A 21,262-nucleotide genomic window follows, 5' to 3' on the forward strand; every position below is an offset into this window, starting at 1 on the left:
GCGCCCAGCAGACCCTGAGCCCTATAGGAGCCCATTTGGGACAGGACTCTTTGCCCCCACTGTACCCAGCAGGAAAATGTGGGGCAGCGTGTTGAAGGGGCAGAACACCTCGCTGCGTGCCCGGCGGGGAGCTGGCGGACAGGTGTGTGACAGCTCTGGTTTTGCATCAGTACAATGCTCAGAAGAAAGGGCAGAAAAGCCCCCGGGACCCCAGCACGGAGCCCACCTATCTGCCCACCGTGTCCCTGGCACCCACACTCCCATCACTGGGACGTGGGCTCAGGTGCAGTGGACCCCACGCTGCCGTCGGCCGGGGCTCAGCTGTCCCATGGGGCCGTGCGTGGGACCGCAGCCTGGGAACAGCTCGAGCTGGGGCAGCTCCCCTCTCCCTTTCAAGTGGGCCAGTGAGCTTTGACTCGGTCTTTGCACGGCTTCATGGCATCGCATGATAATAATGTTCTGTCACAGTGGGTGACCTGGACCTTGTCCTATTTCCACACATTCGGAGCCACCTGGCTAATGAAGTGGATATTGTTTTCTGGTCCATCTCTCTCACCCCATTGCTCTTCCCCCTTCCTCCACACCCAGCTCCTCTGAGTGCTGTCAGGAGCCCCACGGCCGCCCGTTCCCACCGCTGTGGGGCACAGCTCATTAACTCCCCTCAGCATTAGGCCGCGCTCACTGTGGGGGGCAGTGGGCGCCCCGTGGGGTGGGAGCACAGAGTTTCCCAGCAGGAAGGTGCTGGCTCTCTCCGAGCATCAATCTGAGCTCCCACATGGAGGGCACCAGGGCTGGGAATGGGGAGCCACGACCCCCCGTGCCCACCCCACTCCAGCTCTGCGCCTTTGTGGGCTGAGCTGCCACGAGCCCCAAACCCCGAGTGCAACGGGGTCGGGCACGGGCACGGCAGAAGCAGTGGGGACTTTGCTCCCAGCACCGCGTGAGTGGGATGGGACCACGGCCACACTCCCCCCACCCCCACGTGCACTGTGGGGGCACGGAGCGGTGCCCCCAGCTCTGAGCTCGGTGCCCAGTGCCTCCAGGCGGGGATTTCTGCCACGGGCCGCCCCAAAGTGACTCACACGGTGCCGGGGGGATTCTGCCACGGACGCCTTCACGCATTTCGTATCTGCCTCTCATTTTTTCTTACAGTTTCATTTAACGGCTGAGCGCGTGCAGACACACCGCCCTGACCCCGCGGGCAGTGGGCACCAGCGTTCCCACCGGCACAGGGCCATTAAGTCCCCGCGCTGAGATGTTTTCTCCTCTGCCCCCACTCGCGCCGAGATTTTCGCATTCCCTCCCTGCCCCCGCCTCCCCCGCGCCGAGGTGACGTAATGTTATGGAGCCTTCTCCCATCCCCACCTTTATTAAATATGACCCGCGTTTGATCCCCGCGCGGCGGCGAGGGGAAGCTGTGGTTTCGGGAGGCTCAGACATGAAAGGCAGAGCTGTGTGCCCGCCCGCACACCCCGCGGGGTGAGAGCGGGTGGCAGCCACCGGGAAATGCCACACGTACCACCGTGCCACCCCCCGACGGGCACCGGGCTGGGGCTCCACGTGCGCCCACCGCCCAGATCCCTGCCCCTGGTGGTCGCTGAGCACAGAGCTCTTGGGGTGGGCGCTCCGATGGAGGGTCCCCAGCGTCCCCTGTTCATCAGGGAGCGGCTGCAGCACAGTGCTGGGCCACATGGCCAGGGATCTGCTGCCACCGCTCCTCCTGAGATGGAGAGCCGACAAGGAGAGGGGACAGGGCATGGGCTGGGGACACTGCAGCCCGCGGGGAGGTGGGCAGGGGACAGCTGGTGGCAGCGCTGGCCTGCGCTCCGATAATTAATGCTCCTCCGTACACTTTGCAAATAACTCGCCACTCTCTTTGTCTGGTGATAAATGGCCCCTTTGAAGTTCTCCCTTCTCGAAAGCAAAGCAAAGAAACACTTTCATAATCCGCCTTCGCCCCCCTGTCCTTTGCGGAGCTGAAGGGCTCTAGGGGGGGGCCAGCACGGCGTGCCCCCCCCCCTGCTCTCCTCATGGGGACACACGGCCCCACACCCACCCACAGCCCCAAACCCAGGGCCAGGACCCACCAGTTCAGGGCGCAGGGGCTCCGTATGGGCTGAGCCAGAGGGTGTGTTGTGGCCAAGCACCCCCAGGAGTGGGGTCCCTTGGAGGGATGGTGGGTGTGAACGTGACCGAGCAGCCATCCCAAACCCTGCTCGTGTCCCCTGCAGCTCCCAGCCCACACTCGGGTTATGCTTCACTGGTACAGGAAAACAAGTTCTGCTGGGCTATAAAAAGACATTGAAACCGGGGTGAGCTAGGAGAGCTCAGAGCAGTGCAAACGAAATCAGTGCCAGAGCGCTCGTATTGTCACCAGGCTTACGTGTCACAGCAAACAATGCTATCTGCCGAGGAATCACAGCACAAAGAACACAACAGTGGCCCAAACCCCAAACGTGGGGTCATGAGGCTGAGCCCATGCGAATGGCTCCCCAGCAGGAGCCCCAGCTCAGAGCTGCTCCCTGCGCACGGCCGTGAACAGCGGGCCTGGCCCCATCCCATTGGCATGGCACTACCATCCCCATCCCGCTGGCACAACCCCGCTGTCCTCATCCTGTTGGCATGGTCCCCCCACCCCCAGTGCACCAGATTCCCAAGACCTGAGCGGGGCAGGGAGGCACCTTTGCTTTCCAAAGCACTGTCCCCCCTCGTGGGGCGCGCATTGTGCACATGCCATTCTGCGTTATTGAGCTGCCCCCTGTCCACAGACTTTTTATTAATTTTAAGACCAAGAGGAGGTGAAGCGAGCTGGAACCAGCGCAGGAGGCGGGGTTGTTTTGTGGGAAAACAAAAGCAGTGGTGCTGGAGGGATGCTGGAGGGGCTGTGGGGCCATCGTGCAGCTCAAGGAGCCCCATTGGGTCCCCGTAGCCCCCATCTGTGCCACCCCCCAGCTCGTGCCCCATCTGTGCATCCCCATCCATGGTACGAGGATGGTGGCACACACCAGCAGCCGTCCCATTGGGAAGGTGGTGACCACGGGCTGGGATGAGTGTGGCCACAATGGAGAAGGGACAGCACAGCCCAGCAGCCCGCGGGCAGCACAGGGAGGTGGGGGGGGTGGGCTTTCCAGGGCCAGCAAACACCGGCCCACCCCACACCCAGACCCACGCGGCGCTCTCAGCCAGGGATGGGGCAGCCCCAGCCCCCAGCGGGGTCTGGTGGAGGGGAGGGCAAAAAGCAGAGGAAAATTGCGGCGCTCAATGGTGTGGAACCGCGGCGGCTGCAGCGTGACTTTGATTCCCCTATCATAACCCCGAATTAAAAATTCAGGCAATTACTTGCATGGCTTCCCTCCGATGAGGCCGGGCCTCGCCTTCATTAATGCAGGCGCACAGAGAAAAGCCATTAGGGCCGGTGGAGGGGAATGTTTCTCTGAGAACAGTTCCGCTTCAGGAAGAAGCCCGAAGAGAGCCGAGTTTCACACATCCCAGCGGCCGCTCGAGCGCGGCCCCGCGGGTCCTCAAAGCCGCCTTTGTCCTGGGACACTTCGTATGGCATCGGGGTGGTGGCACTGCCCGGTGGCCCCGAGATCTGGGGACGCACGCAGCTCCTGCACAGCGCTGGGAGATGCTCGACTGGGATGCAGCCTGCTGTGCACCAGCCAGCCCGCTTTTACGAGCAAATGTCACATTTCACACCGTTTTTCCCCCCACCCCACTGTACGGCAAACTTTTCTCCCACCTGCAGTGCCAGGCTCCTGGCTGCCCCCGTCCCGCCCCGGCCCCCCGCAGCCTCTGCCCGTGCCAGCACAGCCGGTGCCATCGAGGGACCCCGCGGGGCCGAGCGCGTGCCAGCACGTCCAGGCAGACACGTCGGGCTGGGAGCTCGGGGCCCCCAGGGCTGCGTGGGCCACCGACGTGTGCGTGGCACAGGGGGACGTGGCTCTGCCTCTCCCCGGGCCCCCTCAGCCCCGACGTGGGGTGCGGGGTCCATCCGTCAGCAGTGACCCCGGAGCTGCCCCGGGGAGGAGCGGCGGAGGTCGCGCGGGGCAGAAGGGAGAGGCGGACAGGATAAAAATCACCGAATTAGCGGGGGCCGGGAGGGTCGGCTGCGAGACAGCGCCGAGCCATTTTTTTACCGGGGAGACAGCGGCCGTGGGCCGCGGGGATTGGCCTCTCCCCTCCGACCCCGCCACTGGAAGCCACCCTGCCCTCCTGCCCATCGCTCAGCCCCGGCCCCGAGCAGCGGGCGGCCGTGCCCGTGGGGAGGAGGGGAGCGGGGAGCCCGGGAGCTCCGTGGAGCACCACGTCCCGCGGGTATCACCGTCCCCACGGCGCTCCCAGGGCGCATCTCTGCGGTGTTCCCAAGGGGCACCCGCACGGGGACCCCACAGTGGGCACCTTCGTGAGGTCCCCGGGCCGCGGTGACAGGGCTGAGCTGCAAAGGGTTACGGCAGCGGGGAGAACAGCCACGCAGCGGCCCCAGTGGGACCCCCAGTGGGCTCCTCCGGGGGGGACCCCGTGTTTCCCTGCGAGGGGAACGAGCGCATCCCCACGCACCGCGCGGAGCGGCTCCGCACGCACGGCCGCGCATCCCGCGGGGGCCGTGCCGTGGCCGTAGTGCCACCTCGCGGCCGTGGGGACATCTCCGAGCGCGGGGCCTCCCCTTCCCCGAGCTCCCGGGCGCTCCATTTGATTAAAAGGTCTTTTCCGCTCGGTGCCGCGGGTCCCCGGGCACCCCGAGCTCGGCCCACGGGCGGCCGCTCACAGTCCGTCAGCACAGAGGTCACGGGGAAATCATCACCGCGTGGAAACGATGGGACACGGCGGTGGTCCGGTGCTGCAAGGAGCGCGTGGATGCCGCGGGGCAGGGAGCTGCGCGTCGGCTTACCCGGGCAACGCAGTTCAAAATAACAGGAAGAAAAGCAGAGGGCTTTGCAGCGCGAGCTGCAACCCGAGCTTTGACGCTGCCGGGCGGGAGCGGTGCGGGAGCCCACGCGAGGGCTCGGCCACGGGATGGCCCCGTGGGGACGGCCCCACGCTGGGGCCCCTTTGTCTTCGTCCACGCGCTGACCCCACGGAAACGCGGCCCTCCCCTTCCAACAGAGCCCACGTGGGGCGCGAACGGCCCCGGCCATAAATCACGCCGTGTGCGATAAGGAAATTGCCTTCTCCTTGAAACCGTTCGTAGGAAAACACATAAAGCGCCCGGGCGGCACTGAGCGCGGCCACACACCCGCGGTGCCCCAGCGCTGCGCACCACGCGAGGACCGAGCCCACGTGGAGGGCCCCTCTGCACCGCCCGACGGCACCGAGGGACGCATCCATCCCACACTCCCCAGTGCCCCCTGGAGCAGAAACCGCGCAGCCGGGCCTTCAAAGCCAATCACTGCGCAGCCCCACGGCACTCAGCCCCGAACTGCCGCCCCAGGGCCCCCCGCACCGCCCGTCTGCAGCCCCACGGCCACGGCAGCCCCACGGAGCGGCGGTTCTGCTCCCGCTGCGCTGCTCTCCTTGGTGCTGCTCGAGGGGTTTCGGATACTCAAATATTTGAGACCCCGCTGAAACGTGCGGCGAGAGCAGGGATGGAAGGAACAAAGCGGACGAATGGTGTGTGCCCAAGGGCGTTATTGCAGCGGAGGCTCACTCTGAACTCTGTTCAAACAGCCCCGCAGGGGTTGGGACAGCAGAGGCACTTAGCTGCCCCAGTGCCTCCTGGGCCACCTCATTCCTGGAGGTATTGATCGGTCCTTGGCAACTCACACAGCCCTGTCCTGGTAACACAGCCAGGAGCACAAGCAGGGAGGAAGGGGAAGGGCCAGACACGAGCTGCAGGACATCCCAGCTCACCCCACACAAAGACAAGGGCCCTGCGGGGCAGCACGGGGCTGAAGGCAGAGTGCAGCACGCTGTGTGCCCAGCAGAGCGGCCTCGTGCTTACTGCCTGATGCAGTGCAGTGCTGCCCACCTGCAACCAGGAGCTGCGCCCCGGGACGGAGCGAGGGGAGGCTGGGAGCAAGGCACCAGGGACAGGCAGTTACCGGCAGAGCGTGTCTGCTCTGAGCTGGCATTCAAACCTTGGCACGTTTAGGTTTAGTGCAGGAACTTAAGAGTGGCAGAATTTGCAGCCCTCAGGAAAACAACTCTGCCCCCTCTCCCTTATAAAAGTGGCTCTGAATGCAGCAGTGTCAGTAACAAGATGCTCCCGGGGCTCACGCAGCAGGCTCCCTCTATAAAACATACACAGAAGGAAAAGGTGTTTGTTCTTCAGGGCTAACAAAACCACGTGAGAACAACTTCTAGAGTTCACTGAAAACAGAAGTGGAGAGAGCAGTTTAATGAGCTGCTGTAGTGATTTCAGTTCGACATCAGCTGCTTAACAGCACCAACAGGAAACCATTCTGGGTGCTCCACATCACTCAGAGCAGCACTGTGAGTTCCTGGCACTGACACACACTCCTTTAGGCCTCTGTTAGTTCAGTCACATGGTTTGTCAAGATACCTTCCAGGTACACAGACACTCTCCCTCCAGCTCTGCCCTCTGGCTGTTTCTCTCTCTCTCGGAGATGTTCAATAGCCCCTCTCAGCAGTCTCTCTCTCCCACACAAGTCTGTGTGCATCCCTGCTTCATTGTCTTCTACCCCAGACTTCATATATTGCACGATGTAGGATTTGATGGCATCACCCTTGGCTGCTATGGTTTCCCAGATGAGTGGCAGGTCAGTGCCCTGTGCCAGGCTCAACAAGTGGAGCAGAGCCTGGCAGACCTGCGTCCTGAGGCTGGCGCTGTACTTGAACTCCACAAAGTCCTCGGTGTCTTCACTTTTCTGCAAGGCTTCCACCAAGGCACTCCAGATCTGGCAGAACTGCTCCGTGGCTCCGTAGCACTCCCTCCTGTTGGGGATGGAGAGGGCCATGGCCGATTTGATGCGGACTTTGAAGTTTTTGCATGACTTCACTACCGAGGAAAGCACGCTGTACGCCTGCGAGGTCCAGGCAGCCTCTCCTGTAAGTGAAGGAATACTGCTGATAAAGACAAAACCACCAACCCTTTTTGATCACTCAAAATATAAAAAAACCCCACTGTGACTGCATCTCCTAAACACTTAACAGCTGACGTGTGCTGGACTTGCACTGATCTAATTCCAGAATCGGGAGCTAGGAAAAGAAAACAGGTTTTATAAAGTTAACCAGCTGATGTTTTTCTAAGAGGAAAAGCAACATTTTGCATTCCTATTTTCTAACTATGACCCCTTTCCCTTCTAACACACACATCCAACTGAACGCAGCACAGTTATGAGTGCATTGTCAGGATCTGAACCTCCTGCACTGCCAAGAGTTCTGGGAAGGACACACTTCTGGAGCTGACAGCACAATTCAGCTCAGTTTGCTTTCTCCCCTCTTCTGCAACACTTCTGACAGTGACCTTCTCAACCCCTCAACCTGCTGCACAACCCACAGGGACGAGGTTACTCACCGAGTGGCAAGGCACTGTTCTTAAATACATTCCCCAGTGCGTAACAAGCGTTCCAGCGCACCTTCATGGTGGCCTCACTCTGAACAGTAGAGACAAGGGCCTGAAGAGACTCCTCAATGGCTTCCCTAAACCTGGGGTGTGCTACGTGGCACGGCTGCAGGAAGTGAAGCAGATTCCCAAGGGCCCTGACTGCATTGCTCTTTACCTGGAGAGGAAAAGCAAACAAAAAACATCAGCTCTCAAGGGAGGATGCTGACCCGCAGCTCCCTGTCTGTTGGGGCAGAACACCCTGGAGGCACACAGCTAGTGCCCTCTTAAACAAAAATGCAACCAGGATCCCCCACCCTCTTCCTCTAAGTCATACCTTGTCTTTGTCCTTGGATGCTTCCGTCGCAGACCGTAACATCTTCAACAGCAGGAGATCAGAGAATTCCTCTTGGAAACTTTGTCCCATTGTTTCCCTAGGAGAAGGAATCACACTGTGAGAGGCCAGCTCAGAAAAGCCATTCTCAAAGATGCAATACAATCCTTTATAAAGTCGTATGAACAACCTTCACTCTTTAGAAAGCTAATATGTAAGGCAGACCTTACTACATGTGACCACTATGTTTATTAATTTAAAACCAAGCTATCAATGCAAGAAAGCCTGTTAGCAATGCATGAAGTCTGTAATAAAAGACAGAGGGCAATGAATTGCTCAGAGGCAATTCATTAGCAGGAATATATGATAACTATTTCTCCTGTTAAAAATGTAACAGTTGGTTGGACATCCTTCAGTCTTTGGCTCGAGGAAGTGTTAAATATTCATCAATCCTACTTTTGGGTTACGTTGAAAGTAAAGTTACCAAGGAACACACAACTACACAAAGTGACACGCAAAAAAAAACCCAGAAAACTGCAAAGTAAGCTTGGTGTGTCCTCTGGAACTAATGACAAGAAAGACCTAAAACCACCAAGCACCTGAGTCTGACACCAAGGGCAGTGGGTGCAGGATAACACAGCCCTGCACGCCAGCAGACACACAGGCTAAGGAGGGGTTACAAAGCAGCATTCTGTTTTGACACAGTGAGCACAGATCTCATGTTTTTGAGACTAAGTGCCCTCTAGGAAGGCAGGCACTGAGGGGAGCTGTGCTTCCACTTACATGTTGACAATCAGAGTGTCTGTGAGGTTGCCCAGGGACCAAGCAGCTTTGGCACGGACGCTGGGAGATTTGTCGTGGAGGGAGTTCAGGATAGCATTTGCTGTGTCTGCTACAAACATCACATCCTGTAAAAGAAAAGATAAAAAAAGCTTTTGCAGTTATTTGTCTTTGCTGCTTTTCTTTACGTGGGTGATTTCCTTCAGTGACATCCATGCTCTGAGCTGTGATAGGGAAATCAGGACCTCCACAGAGACCGCCTCTATTCACGTGTGGTTATTTCAGGTGACAAATGTAACATGTTTACTGTGCTTTCTGCACAGCTTTGTTTGATCTTTAATTAACAGTCTAAGCCTCCATGGTGACCAAGTTCACCACTCTCCTGGGCAGCAGTTGCTGAAAGGTTTCACTGTATAATTTAATTTCATTGGTGCTTTAGTTACTTTGGATTTTAACATAATTACCTGGACTGCCATTCTTACACTCATTAAATCCCACTGTTAAGAAAGTAATTGCTTTGCCAAACTCCCTGTTGAGCTGCTTGTTTAATCTTCTCTTCTACAGCACTATATATATTTCATGTTCATTCCTTTGCCCATGATAAAGGATTTTTCTTTCAAAATATTTGGAGTGAACTCTCAACATTAGCTACCACATAATTTTTTGTTAAAATCACCCATTTAAGGCCACACTGCAAAACTGAATCCTCGACCCTCACTGAGCTAAGACCAAGTTGCTGTGGAAGCAAACCAGCATTTTTCTCTAGGTAAGCTTTATTTCACAGTAGTGAGCAAAACTGAAGCTTTCCCATCACAATCTTTAGTTGAACTCGACAGAGTGCAGCTGTTCCCTTCTTTCCAGCATTACTTCATTGCTGTGCCTTTCCCACTTTGGTCTCCAATTGCTCAGTGAAGGTCCTTTCCTCTTTTCAGGCTCCCTGGTAAACCACTCTGGGTTTTGCTTCATCTCACGTAGGACTGCACTGATTTGTGTTCCCACACTGGGCAAGGAACAGATTGGGGATAGTAAAGAAAAATGAGGAATGCCAAAGAACGAAGGAAGGCTCATTGCGAAAGAGCTCATGTCCCCATCTTATGGTTCATCAAACCCATTCTAAAATGGTTCAAAGTAAGAGAAAGATTAACTAGTTCTGACCTGACGAAGGCAAGAGAAGAGGATGTAGACCCCAAGGGCACGTACGGCAGCAGCTTTTACCAGTGGGGTCTCGCTGTGGTTCAGGCCAAGCAGCAGAGTGATGCACAGCATCTGCTGGTCGTTCTGAAATGGCAGAGTCATGGAAACAGATGAAGCAGAAAAAAGAATTGTCCCACAGAGACAGATAACTGACAAATACTCTGAGAGACCTTAATACATGGAATCTATAGAAGCTATCATTCAGAGTGTACTTTTTTCTTCCAAGTAAATTGATGGGCATTTGAGGATGCCACACAGGAAGCTGGAACGCTTTCAGAGCAAATGTTATCTTGTTGCTGTTAGATGATACAGTGAAGGAAACTAAATATTAACTGTCCTGCAGAAGGTGAATGGCCCATCACAGGTAAAACAAACTGAAGAGGTTGCTTTTTCCTGCCTCGCTTCACTCTTCCCACTTTGTGAACAAGGACAACAAGGCAGATTAAGTTCATCCTGGACAGACTGTTAGTTTAGCAACCCACAACAGAGGTCTTTGCTTCATCAGAGCAGAGGGTCAGAGTGGGCAATGACTTCACCCCACGTGGCCACAGGGACAAGAAGGTGTATGAGATCAAAGTACAGAGTGATGAAGCACATGCTGTACTTGGGAGAAACCAGGCTGAGAATTCCACAGATACTGCTGCACTAGCAATTCTTGGGCAAATGAGATCTGGCAGAGTACTCCCCATCAAGAAGGGCACAGTGACACAAAAGGAGCTGCACAATGCAGTGGTGGTACACTGCCAAGGCTTTCATGTTTAAGAGCATATTTCATGTTGCAAAAGGAGACGAGGGACAACATATTCATTTTCTTCCGCCAGGGCAAACACTGCAGCTTAATGCTTTAAAAACTAGCCAAGAGAAAAAACACACATGAGAATCAGTGAACATCAGTCCGTGGCTGTTAGGTCAGCTGTCTCTTCAACTGCTTAACCAGCAAAAATAGCAACCCTTCACCCTTCCCTCATGCAGTGAAATTCCTGCCCTCCATCCCATGCATCAATAGCCAAGGCTGAGCATTCACAGCAGGGCCAAAGAGCCTCTGTGACCCACAGTTTAATTGTTTTGTGAGACTAATTACTCCCAACATTGCCTTTTCCAGTCTTCAATGGTCACAGCTTATTCAGAATGGAAAAAGCATTCTCTACCCTCTCCCTATGAATTTTAAGGGTTTTATATTTCCACAACGCATTAGTCAAGAAAAATATCTCTGTAGGTTAAGAATGGTGAGCTCATAGGAGTGCTTTATTACCTGCAGACTGCTGAAAGCTTCTGGCAGGATGGAGGACAGAGCATCACAAGCACTCGTCTGAAGAGTTGCATGCTGAGAATTCTGGAGAGCACCAGGTAAAGGGCCATTCAGCATCATAGTCCAGAAAGTTACAACCTACAGACACAGCAGACACGTTTACCTATTTAAATTCAGCAATTACACTGAAGTTCTATCATAATTTGTCTTTTTCTACCGTCCCCCAGAGGACATACTTACAGCAGGTAGCATAATCTCACATGAAAGTGATTACAGCTGTTTGGAACCCTAAAATAATTAGCATCCAAAATAAAATGTTTTAGTAGTGCTGTAAAGCACTTCTTTACCGAGTTGTGTTTGTTCCTTCTCAAGGGCACATGCACACACCTGGATTAGATTGCATTAGGTAGAATTACAATTCCATTCTTGAAACCACACAGATGGGTATTTTCATGTGCCTGACAATTTACATTCGTATCGAGTAACAGGAAGCCAGTGCTGCTGGACACACTTTCTGCCTGGGAGGGTCACTGGTGACAAGCTTAAAATTTAGCTTACTCTAAAGAACTTTATGACATTTCCCTATGTTCACAGAAACAAGACCTAAACAGGCCTACATTACTACTAGAATGCCAGTTCCTCAGCTTCAGCAGATCTGTCTAAGCAACAGCTCCAGGCAGCGAACATTTCTGAAGTCACACACACAGTTGTGAGCAGGCAGAACATTTGGGCAGGCTCCTGTAACAATGCGAGCTCACCACAACTCTAAACGTGTACTTCTAGGTTTTATGTGGTAGTAGTGACACATGCAAAGCCTGTACTGGTCTTCCAGCAAGCTGACTTACATCAGACAGGAAGAAGAGGGATGAGAAAAGGCAGAAAGGCAGTGTTAATATCGTGTAAAAAGATCACTTGCCTGCAGGCCAAAATGAATGCCAAATAAACACAGAAAGCTGTACAAATTGTACATAGCAGCACCTATAAAGCTGTAGGGTACTTACTCCCATTCTGCCTTCCTGTGATTGATTTATCAGTTTCCACATCAGAAACTTTGCAGGAAATTCAAGAAAGGAAGCTCAGTTAAGTGGAATCTCAGCAGGAGCCCATGCACTCACCGTGCTGACTGGTACTCTCTTCTCAGGGGCAACAGCTGAATCAGGTTTGTGCTGCTGTACTACACCTGTGCCCAGCTCCTCCAGAAGCTGCAAGGAAGCAGAAAGCAACTAGGTCTTTATCAGGGTGACTCAAGCATCACAAAACTACAGAAACCTTTACCTAGGACTACACTTGTATTTTTGTTCTCCAGGTAAATAAGATCCAGTATTAATTTGAACTCTATTCTGTCTGTGCTAGTGAAGGAACCAGAGGAAAAGCCTTTCTTACAGGAAATCTCCAGCGAAAGCAGCAAAACAAATAGCTGGGCAAAGAGAGGAAATCTTCAAGCTTTCCTTCAGGTAACAGACTACAGCTCATGCACCAAATGATGGTAAATCAGGGAAAGGCCAGTGTTGTAGTCCATGCATGTCCCAAACTTTCCAGTGAACCCAGCAGAGCAGCAAACCTCTGCTCAAAATTCAAGTCTGGGAGGTCGCAGTGTATTTCTGGCAACGCAGCACCCTGCCTCTTTGAAAGGCACCAGCTCATCACAGAGTGCTGCTACACAGAACTTGCAGAGTCTCTGAATATTCAGCATTACTCATCTGCATTCACAAATCACACTGATGGGCAAAACTGACTCGGTAGAACAGTACTGGCCTCTCCTCACACTCTTACTTTGGCTCCATGAAGCTGAATGGATGGATCCGTTTCTTCCATGCATTTGCAAGCCACTTCTCCAAGCTCTAACAAATAGCTCTGAGCCATAGAGAAATAACCTTTTACAAGAAGAGCTAACACCTAAACACAAGCAAAAGATAAATTCAAGTCAGCATTTTTTTCCTTCTATTAAACCAAAATACCCCAAATACACAGAGCATGTTAACAGGATAATCAGCACAGCAACCATACACTACAGTATAACGTAACAGATACTCCTTACAGCACAACTCCTAGAATAGCAGAGCTAATTAAAATCCTTCCGATTCCATTATCTTGTTCAAAAAAGAACCACAAAAGCACTATCAGGTAGCAACACAATGAATTATTTACTATAACAGAAGTCTCCTGTAGTGAAAAAAAACTATTGCCTGTAAGAGCAATACATTCTGCATCTCCTGCAAACTGCTGCTGTGCTCTGCAAAGCTGGATTTAACAAACATCCACTGTTCCAGAAGAGGTATGAGACTCCCTGTGATGCACATTAGAAAATATTACCATTTTCTGTGTGGCTACACGAAGAAAAACATGGCCAAGTCTCAACATTCACAAGTACTTCTTTAGTCATGCTAGTACCATCCCACAGCTCTCTGCACTCTGTCTGCAGAATTCCTTCCCCACCAAAACTTAAAGTCAGATCCTGTATGGAGGAGTTTGCAAGAGGAAAACTTGCAGCCTTCACCAGATGCCAGCACACACAACCAAATATTTAAAAATAATAAAGACACAGAAATGGCCAGCAGGTGAACTTGCTGCTGCAGCTTTACTATGGGATGGCTTTGCCGTGGCCACACGCACAGGATCAAAATGTTAACACTCTTTCAGTCACAGCAGACCAGAAATGCTGCTCCAGCAAATGCTTTCGCCTACACACAGCTCCCTACAAGAGCTGGGAGCAAAGGCAGCCCACGAGACTCAGCAGGCCTGAGGCTATTCCATACTGTACAGGACAGCTGTTTTACAAGCTAACTGCTCATTCTCACCTGCAAGGATTCCAGTCTAACAGGAGATGGTTCATAAACACTCCCAGATGGAAAGTTAGCATCACCATCAGAACAGGAATCCTCTCTGGGCAGAACAGTGATGGAAATACAGAGACGAATAAGCCAGCATGGCTCTGGAGGCAAACTTCCTGACGGATTCTCAGGAGATTCCCCTTCCAAAGGGAGTGCTTTCCTCCACTGCTCAGAAAAATTAAAACGATGGGGGGTTGCATTACCACTGTTGCTTAGCCCTGAAGAACTGGGCTGCTGTAAAAGCAGCTGCACTTCTGGTAAAGGTGCTTGGGCAGATACTACAGCCCCTAATAATGTGAGGCTAGAAACTCGAACATTAACATCTGCAAGAAAGAATAGGGAGGGGGAAGAGAAAGCCAGACCATTAGCATCTCACTGATGCATCAGTATCCTTCTTCAGCCATTTTCAAACGGAGACAGATCATAACATATAATTTAGTAGTGCTCTAATTATGTATTTATAACGTTGCATATTAACCAATGCTAAATGAAGGAATAACATATACAAAGAGGCTCCATACAGAACACAAACCTTTATGGCAAATGTATGGCTTTATCTGGTTCCAAACTCTTGTCAGCAACCCAGGATTTAAACGGCTGTATGGTGCATTTGAAACCAAATTTGCAAGGCACTGAAACACATAAAGAAACATATGTGGCATGATGGTTACAGTGTCTGGCCTCCAACAGATTTCATTTTACATTTGTATTTCAGGTCATTTTGACAGTTAAGTATCTGAGAGCACCTGAAAAAAAAAAGACCCAATTATCTGCTGTTAGAAAACTGGTTGCAAGCTTGGCTCCTACTGTGACCTGGCATAAAGATCAAGAGATTTCAATAGTCCATGGAAAACTTTTGCTTTTCAAGATGGCTGTTTGGATTCAGGTTTCAAAGCCAGGGTGAGTCTCCAGAATCATTTCATAGGTTTTCTAACAGGAAAAATGCACTGAAAAGAAACCCTAGGTCTTTGTAGGAAGTCTCAGTCACTGAAGCCTTCTGATATTATGGCAACAGTCTATTTGCCCTTCTTCGCCCCTGGTCCTTAACTGGCACAAGAATTTCCTTGCAATCTTCAGCAGTCTAGAGACCAATTTCAGCTCTCGTACAGCACTTGAAACATTTACAGTTAAGTTACCTTGATTATTTGAGTGAGTGTTTGAGAAGACGACTCTGCCACCAGGGCTAGCAGCAGGCAGCGGTGCAGCTCCCGGATGCTAGAAGCAATAGTTACAGAGAAAGGAGTAAAAGCTCTCTTGTGATCATTAGCATCTTCAGCAATAGAAAGAAACTGCTTAGAACCTTCCAGAATGGCTGAGAGAACTTGAAGAGAACAGGCCCGTGTCTGAAACAATAAAACATTTTTGTTAGCTATAGCAGATCGGTTAAGAATAAGCTATTTTCTCCTTAAGTACTCATCTCAAGCACATGATTGGCACCACATTCTTACTCTGCAGTATAACTTCAGGAGCCATTACACCAGAAATGAGTAATGACTGTAACTGGTGCCCTTAATTGATACATCCTCCTTTATTTCTTGTGGTACAGTGAGCAAGCGACACAAATACAACAGCTAAAATACTGACTAAAGCCAGAGGAGACCACTCTTACGACTGACACCTGGAAAATACAACACTTCATCTATTCAGGACTGCCTCACCTTTGGAGAAGGGTCCTTTAAAGCAATAGTCATCAACGTCACCGACTGCGGGCTGCCGATGCCGGGTGCATCAGGAACAAATGCTGACCAGTAGCCATAAAGAACCCTTTTTTCTATTGACTTTATAGCAGAGAGGAAACATGTTAGAGCCCCCTGACGAACTTTGGCTTGATAAGACCTTAAAAACAAACAAAAACATTAGTAAAATAGCAGACGTGTAAAGTAAGGACTTAACCCAGGACTACATGCTTTACGTTTACATGAAGAACAGTAACCTCATTTTGCTCTGTATTCCACCTTCAGCATCAGAATATTCTGACTCACTGCTGCTGACTCTTTTCCAGCTAGTACCATGTGAAGGTAAGGGATCCTTTCCAGCAGTCACACATGCAACATCTGATGCACAAGCCTGAGGATCCAAACAAGAGCTGTTCTCCAAGTTTAGTTTCAGCATGTCTGCTCCATGGTTTGATTTGTTTCCTGTATCACACAAATCTTCTTTTCCTTCTTCTGCAAATTCTCCCTTCTTTTGTTTCCCTTTGGACTTCTTTCTTCGGTTCTGTTGTATGAAGAAAACTAAATTATATATATATATATTCAGGAAGATATGCAAACATTTTATAGTGGCATACCTTTTACTAAGGGAAAAAAAAATCCCACCTGAAAACAAGACTATTTTTAATCCAGAAGAAAAGCAGAGCTCAATACAGTACACCATGCCTTCTGTACAGAGCATTAACACGTCATAGCTTTAGTTTTTAAATGAGGTGTTTCTAGACAAAATTTAATTTACCCAAGAGAGTTATGACAACTGTTAGTATCATCTGTGAAACAACACTGCACATTAATGCAATAGCATACAATTGCAACACTGTACACAAATAATAACCTGTATAAAGATTGAGCAGAATAAAATCAGTCACTAGATGAACCTGACTTCCCTCAGAACAAGTCCAAATTTGTCCAAGTGCTAGGAGACAAAACACAATTTATAAAATAAAGAACTCTGCCTCATCTGCAAGCACCATTTCCATGCCTTCAGGCCAAGAGTTTTTGGCTACAGAAGAGTAACTGATGCACGCAGCTTAAGTCAAGAAAGCCCATCTCTGCAGAACCATTTGAAAATGCAGGCAGCAAAAACAAAGCATTTTAATTAGTTCAGAGTGTACAACTGACACCTTAAAGCAAAAAAAAACCCCACAAAATGTATCACACTTATAACACAGAGAGCCTGCTAGCCACTAAAGCCATACCAAGAATCATGCGACCACAACAAACATGTACAAGCACGTGACTTTGCAGTAAAGGAGTGTAACTTCAGCTTACCCCTGTCTGCTTAAAGGCAGCTGGCTCTGGTTGCTCCTGTTTGGCAGGTGACCTTTTGTCATACTGAGGTAATGGAGCTGGGTACAAGGCTGCAGGCATCTCTATGCTCAGTCCTGGCAGCCCATGAAACATACATTTCTGAAACAATGACAAAAATGTTTGTGTATCTTGCCTTCTCAGCACATGTGCCTTCAGAGTCAATTTCAGTAGCTACCTTTAATACTGCAAGGAGAGATCCAAGTTGGTCAGTTTGCATTATCTTCATCTTTCCACCATTCAGAAGTGACTGGATACCCTTCAGTGCATTTTGTAGCAACTGAAAACAAAAGCACAGAATTACCTTTTCTTCCCAGAACACTGAAGCTGCACATCTTTCAAGTGACTTTCTCAGTGCTTATAGCTTCACTCAGTATAGTTGCTGTGACAGTTACTTACAGTGTTCAGTCAGAACAAATATAAAAAATAGACTATTTAAGCAAAATTTCAGTTGAAAATAGTCCAAATGTCACACACTCCAAACCCCAGTATTCCAGCAGCACAATTTCCTAATTAGAGTATTCCAGGCTCACACTTACCATGCAAAAGGCAATATCATCTATATTAGAGGTTTTTGAAGACTGCAGAACACTTAGGAAAGTTTGAAAACAGATGCTTCTGTAGGGCTCATCCAAGCATGGCTGTCCAGGCACACTAAATAAAAGCGAGAAACAAATCACTGCTTCACAGTTTATAAAGTTACAAGGGCTAAGATGCAAGCCTGCCAGGCTGAGGAGCAGGGCTGCAGATCGACAGCTCTTTGAAAAGGATCAGCTCTACCACTATAAAGAACAAAAGCAAACCTTCTGCACAAAGAGCTCCCACAATCCTAGCATGCCTTACAGCTCTCTGCTTCTGTGGCTACCTTCTCAATTACTACGAATCTCCAAGCACAGCTCAACAAGCTGGCATGATTAAAGGCAAGATTTTGCATTTAAGGGGACACAATATGACTTCTGTCATTTTCTAGTTTCCATATCTCTGCAATTTTTATGTGCTGAAATATTTTAATATCTACTTGATTTAATCTATAAAAAGAGAGAGCAACTGCATCACTTTAATCTCTCTGCCTTAAGTACCAGACAGTAAAAGCTGGCCAATGCTGCAGTAGCTTTAGTCATTAAATAAAATCTCTTTAACAGACTCTTAAGCATCTGTTTCCAGCACATTTAATTATTTCGAGCCATTACTGCATGTTTGATAATACCCATAGGACAACTCCAGCATTACAACTGATTTTCCTGAAATTAGAATCACAGAATAGCTGAGGATGGAAGGGACCATCTAGTCCAACCTCCTTACTCAAAGTACAGCCAAGCAGAGCAGGGACCATGTCCATTCAGACTCTTGAGCACCTCCAAGAACAGATTCCACAACCTCCCAGCAATCACTGCAGGACTAGACAAAACATTTTCTCACCTTCTCTAAATATTTTCACATAACACTATTTCTGGATGTCTGAGACTTTACAGTTTTTATAGCTTGGAGCACTCATCTCACATTTCAAATCAAATCAAATTCAGCTTACAGGTCCAGCATTTGCTGTTCCTGGCACAGAGCAGACCAGCTGTCCATGCTGTACATCACCTAAAGCATCCACTTCCCCATCTGAAAGAGTTTGTATGCACCTGAGACACAGGTTTGCCATGCTGTGTACTGCTGCCCTCCTGAGTTCCACGTCGGGCTGAGCAGGATCACTGAATTGTACCAGGAGTCCCGTCTTGCCCAGCAAATCCTGCAGGTACTGAAAGGAAGCAGACAAAGTCACTAGGGGACAATGCTCTTCTTCAGCCTGCTGGCTCTGCTTGGTAGCTAAACATATCATATTTATGCTACAAGAGAAGATTTATCAGCTGCAATTTCAAATTCCACAGAAAGACTGCGTTTACTAAAATGACAGGATAACATTTATTTCCAAAGATCTCCTGTTTTGTATTTAAAAAGGTACTGAGTGTGAGCATAGTTCAGACTGAGTCACAATTTATGCCTTCTTCCCAGACATAAAGCTAAGCTAGTGACAACTGCTGTACCAACTTTCTGCAGTTTTCTAGGCTCCAAACCCACACAAGCTGGCAGCTCCAACACTGCTAGCATCACTACATTGTGCTTCAGCCAAACTGCAGAAACTGCTGTGCAATCTGCCAAGAGTTGGTGAGAGCAAGAGAATTCATCATAGCAACCACTGTCAGCTACTTTGCAGCAAGAAGCTTCACACAGACTTCAGGTATGACACTGGACAGCCTCTGCTTCGATGTGGGTTTGAGAACACTGCACACTAAAGACCTGATCTGGCTGCAGGATGAATGTTGGGATCCTCAAAGGAGCCTGTGGAGTATCTTGCAATTTGAAGCTCCCTACATTCTTCCTTGCTGTCACAGGGACAGACCAGGGTGCTTAGTCTGCAGACTGAGCCTGGTGCCCTTTTTCCACCGTGTGCCTCTGGCTCAAGCCAGCTCCTGGATGGACCCAACTGCTGCTGTCTGCAGGTACAGCATCAATGAGCACAGGCAAAATCCTGTTATCTACTATTATTAAAATACACACCTATCACACCTGCAATTCAACAAACACTAGGCATGATTCTAATGGGATCTAATTTCAACCTACAAGGTAAAGTGATTTGAGAACAAGACGCATTTTTACCTAAAAAGAAAAAAAAAAAGAAACAGTAAAGGATGAAAACTTTTCTTGCTTACTTTCTCTTAGTTTGTAAACCCACCTTCTGACATTTAGGTCCATTATTGTAAACAAGAGCTGCTAAGGCTTGCAGAATTTCAACGTGTGTCCAAGAGCTGCATTGCTTAAGAGCAGAGATGCAGTAAGAAAGAAGAAAATTCAAGTTCTGTTCATCAACTACCACCTGTCATAAGAGAATAGGATTATGGTCAAGAAAACAGCATTATCCCATACTGACCAATGTATTTATAACCCCATGGCTACAGACTCGGGTAATCTGCTGTTAAAGCTGCACATCATCACAAAAATCAGTCTACGTTTAAGAAATACATAGGTGCATGTGAGCAGCCTATAATCAGGAGTACTCCCCATGAGAGCTGGTTTTACACGAGGAAGCCCCCAGTCACACTAGAGCCACAGCTCAGAACCTTGGCTAAGAGTAAATGAACACCACAGTGAAAATCCAAGTGACTCCACACGAGGTCAGCTCCACAGGCCCACGGAAACGGCACAATGTCTCTCTGGCTGTGAGGGCCCAGGGTCATAGCACAGAGGGGTTAAGGCATAGCCAACACCCCATACCTGGAATCTGTTAAGTAGATGATGGATGAGCTGACACACTTTGCTGACGAGATGCTCCTGGTCGAAGTGAACCAGCTGGCAGGCCTGGGCAAGCAAGACACAAACATCCTGGAAAGAAAGCATCGGTTTGTCACAGGGAGGCTACAAAGCACTGCCCAGGCCCTGCCCAGAGCCGCCGGCTCTCACAGCGTCACGCCGGCTCCAGCAGCGCTCGGGACCCGACACCGGACGGTGCTCAGGCGGCTGCGAGCCCGCCCCGCAAACGGCAGCGCCCGGTACCTGCGCGCTGGGCCCCGCCGCCGCCGCCGGCCCGCAGTTCTCGGAGATGAGCTGGTCGAACAGCAGGTGCAGCTCGGTGCGGCGGCCGCCGGCGGAACGCTCCGCTCCGGGCTGAGTCCTCAGCGCGCCCAACCGCACCAGGTAACGGCGGAAAGAACCGCCCAGCCCCGCTTCCCGCGCCGGGCCCGCCACCGCCGCCATCTTCCGCCCTTCCGGCTCTGTCGCTATGGTAACGCTATGCACTTCCGGGACGGATACGGTGGCCGCGAAGGGCGGGGGAAGGGGGGGGCGCACAGCTGAGGCGGCGGCGGAGCGCCGAGAAGTGGCGGAGTTTCAGGGAGTTTCTGTGCCAAGCTTTCCAGGTCAGTCCTGCCCCCGAACGTACTGACATTTCACTTCTTATCGGTGTGATTTCAGAGCAGGTAAAACATTTGAATCTAGCAAAATCCTCGCGCCCAGGGAAGCAAACACAAAATGCAGATTCTCCCCCTTGGGATGTTCAGCTGTGGAGATGCAGTGAGTGCTGCAGTTACCGTTGTCCAAAGGCACGTGCAGATTCAGCACTTAGCTTTATCTCCCCTGATGCCAGAGGTGTCTCCCACTGCTTTCTGGCTGTTTTCCCAAGCTGCAGGCCAGCTGATGGACAAACAGTGCTGGCTCCAGGCTTGTTTGCCCCTGAAGGACAGACACAGATACTTGAAATATTTTCCTAATCTCGTTTTCTCATGCAAGCAACTGCTGGCGCTGTCAGGGATGTTAATTCTGTGGCAGGATGGGACACAGCACGTGGGATGGCCAGGGGAGCCCCCAGCA

At 50.6% G+C, this 21,262-nt stretch overlaps 1 protein-coding gene across 1 annotated transcript; it reads right to left on the bottom strand.

Annotated features, from left to right (window-relative positions):
- Positions 1-6,436: 6,436 nt before the first annotated feature.
- HEATR6 (HEAT repeat containing 6) lies at positions 6,437-20,650 on the bottom strand. The gene is made up of 20 exons (XM_065732076.1): positions 20,450-20,650; positions 20,171-20,278; positions 19,632-19,772; positions 18,541-18,656; positions 17,452-17,566; positions 17,091-17,192; positions 16,877-17,014; positions 15,826-16,109; positions 15,551-15,728; positions 15,029-15,235; positions 14,425-14,524; positions 13,860-14,215; positions 12,835-12,957; positions 12,177-12,263; positions 11,065-11,199; positions 9,774-9,896; positions 8,622-8,746; positions 7,842-7,938; positions 7,478-7,682; positions 6,437-7,006 (listed from the first exon to the last, which is right to left on the bottom strand). Exons 1-20 carry the CDS (start codon positions 20,648-20,650, stop codon positions 6,462-6,464), a joined length of 3,486 nt encoding a protein of 1,161 aa, XP_065588148.1. The 3' UTR covers positions 6,437-6,461.
- Positions 20,651-21,262: the final 612 nt, after the last annotated feature.

The sequence above is a fragment of the Cyrtonyx montezumae genome, unplaced genomic scaffold, assembly GCF_038088225.1.
Source record: "Cyrtonyx montezumae isolate F1298 unplaced genomic scaffold, pur_monq_1.0 scaffold_15, whole genome shotgun sequence".
NCBI lineage: Eukaryota > Metazoa > Chordata > Aves > Galliformes > Odontophoridae > Cyrtonyx > Cyrtonyx montezumae.

Bases quoted from the DNA above. Each gene is read 5' to 3' on its own strand.
- HEATR6 (XM_065732076.1), bottom strand. From the start codon at position 20,650: ATGGCGGCGGTGGCGGGCCCGGCGCGGGAAGCGGGGCTGGGCGGTTCT. The intron at 11,200-12,176 runs GTGAGTGCATGG...CTGTGTCTGTAG, and splicing joins AGAGAGTACCAGTCAGCACG to GTTGTAACTTTCTGGACTAT. The intron at 7,683-7,841 runs GTATGACTTAGA...TTTCCTCTCCAG, and splicing joins CATCCAAGGACAAAGACAAG to GTAAAGAGCAATGCAGTCAG.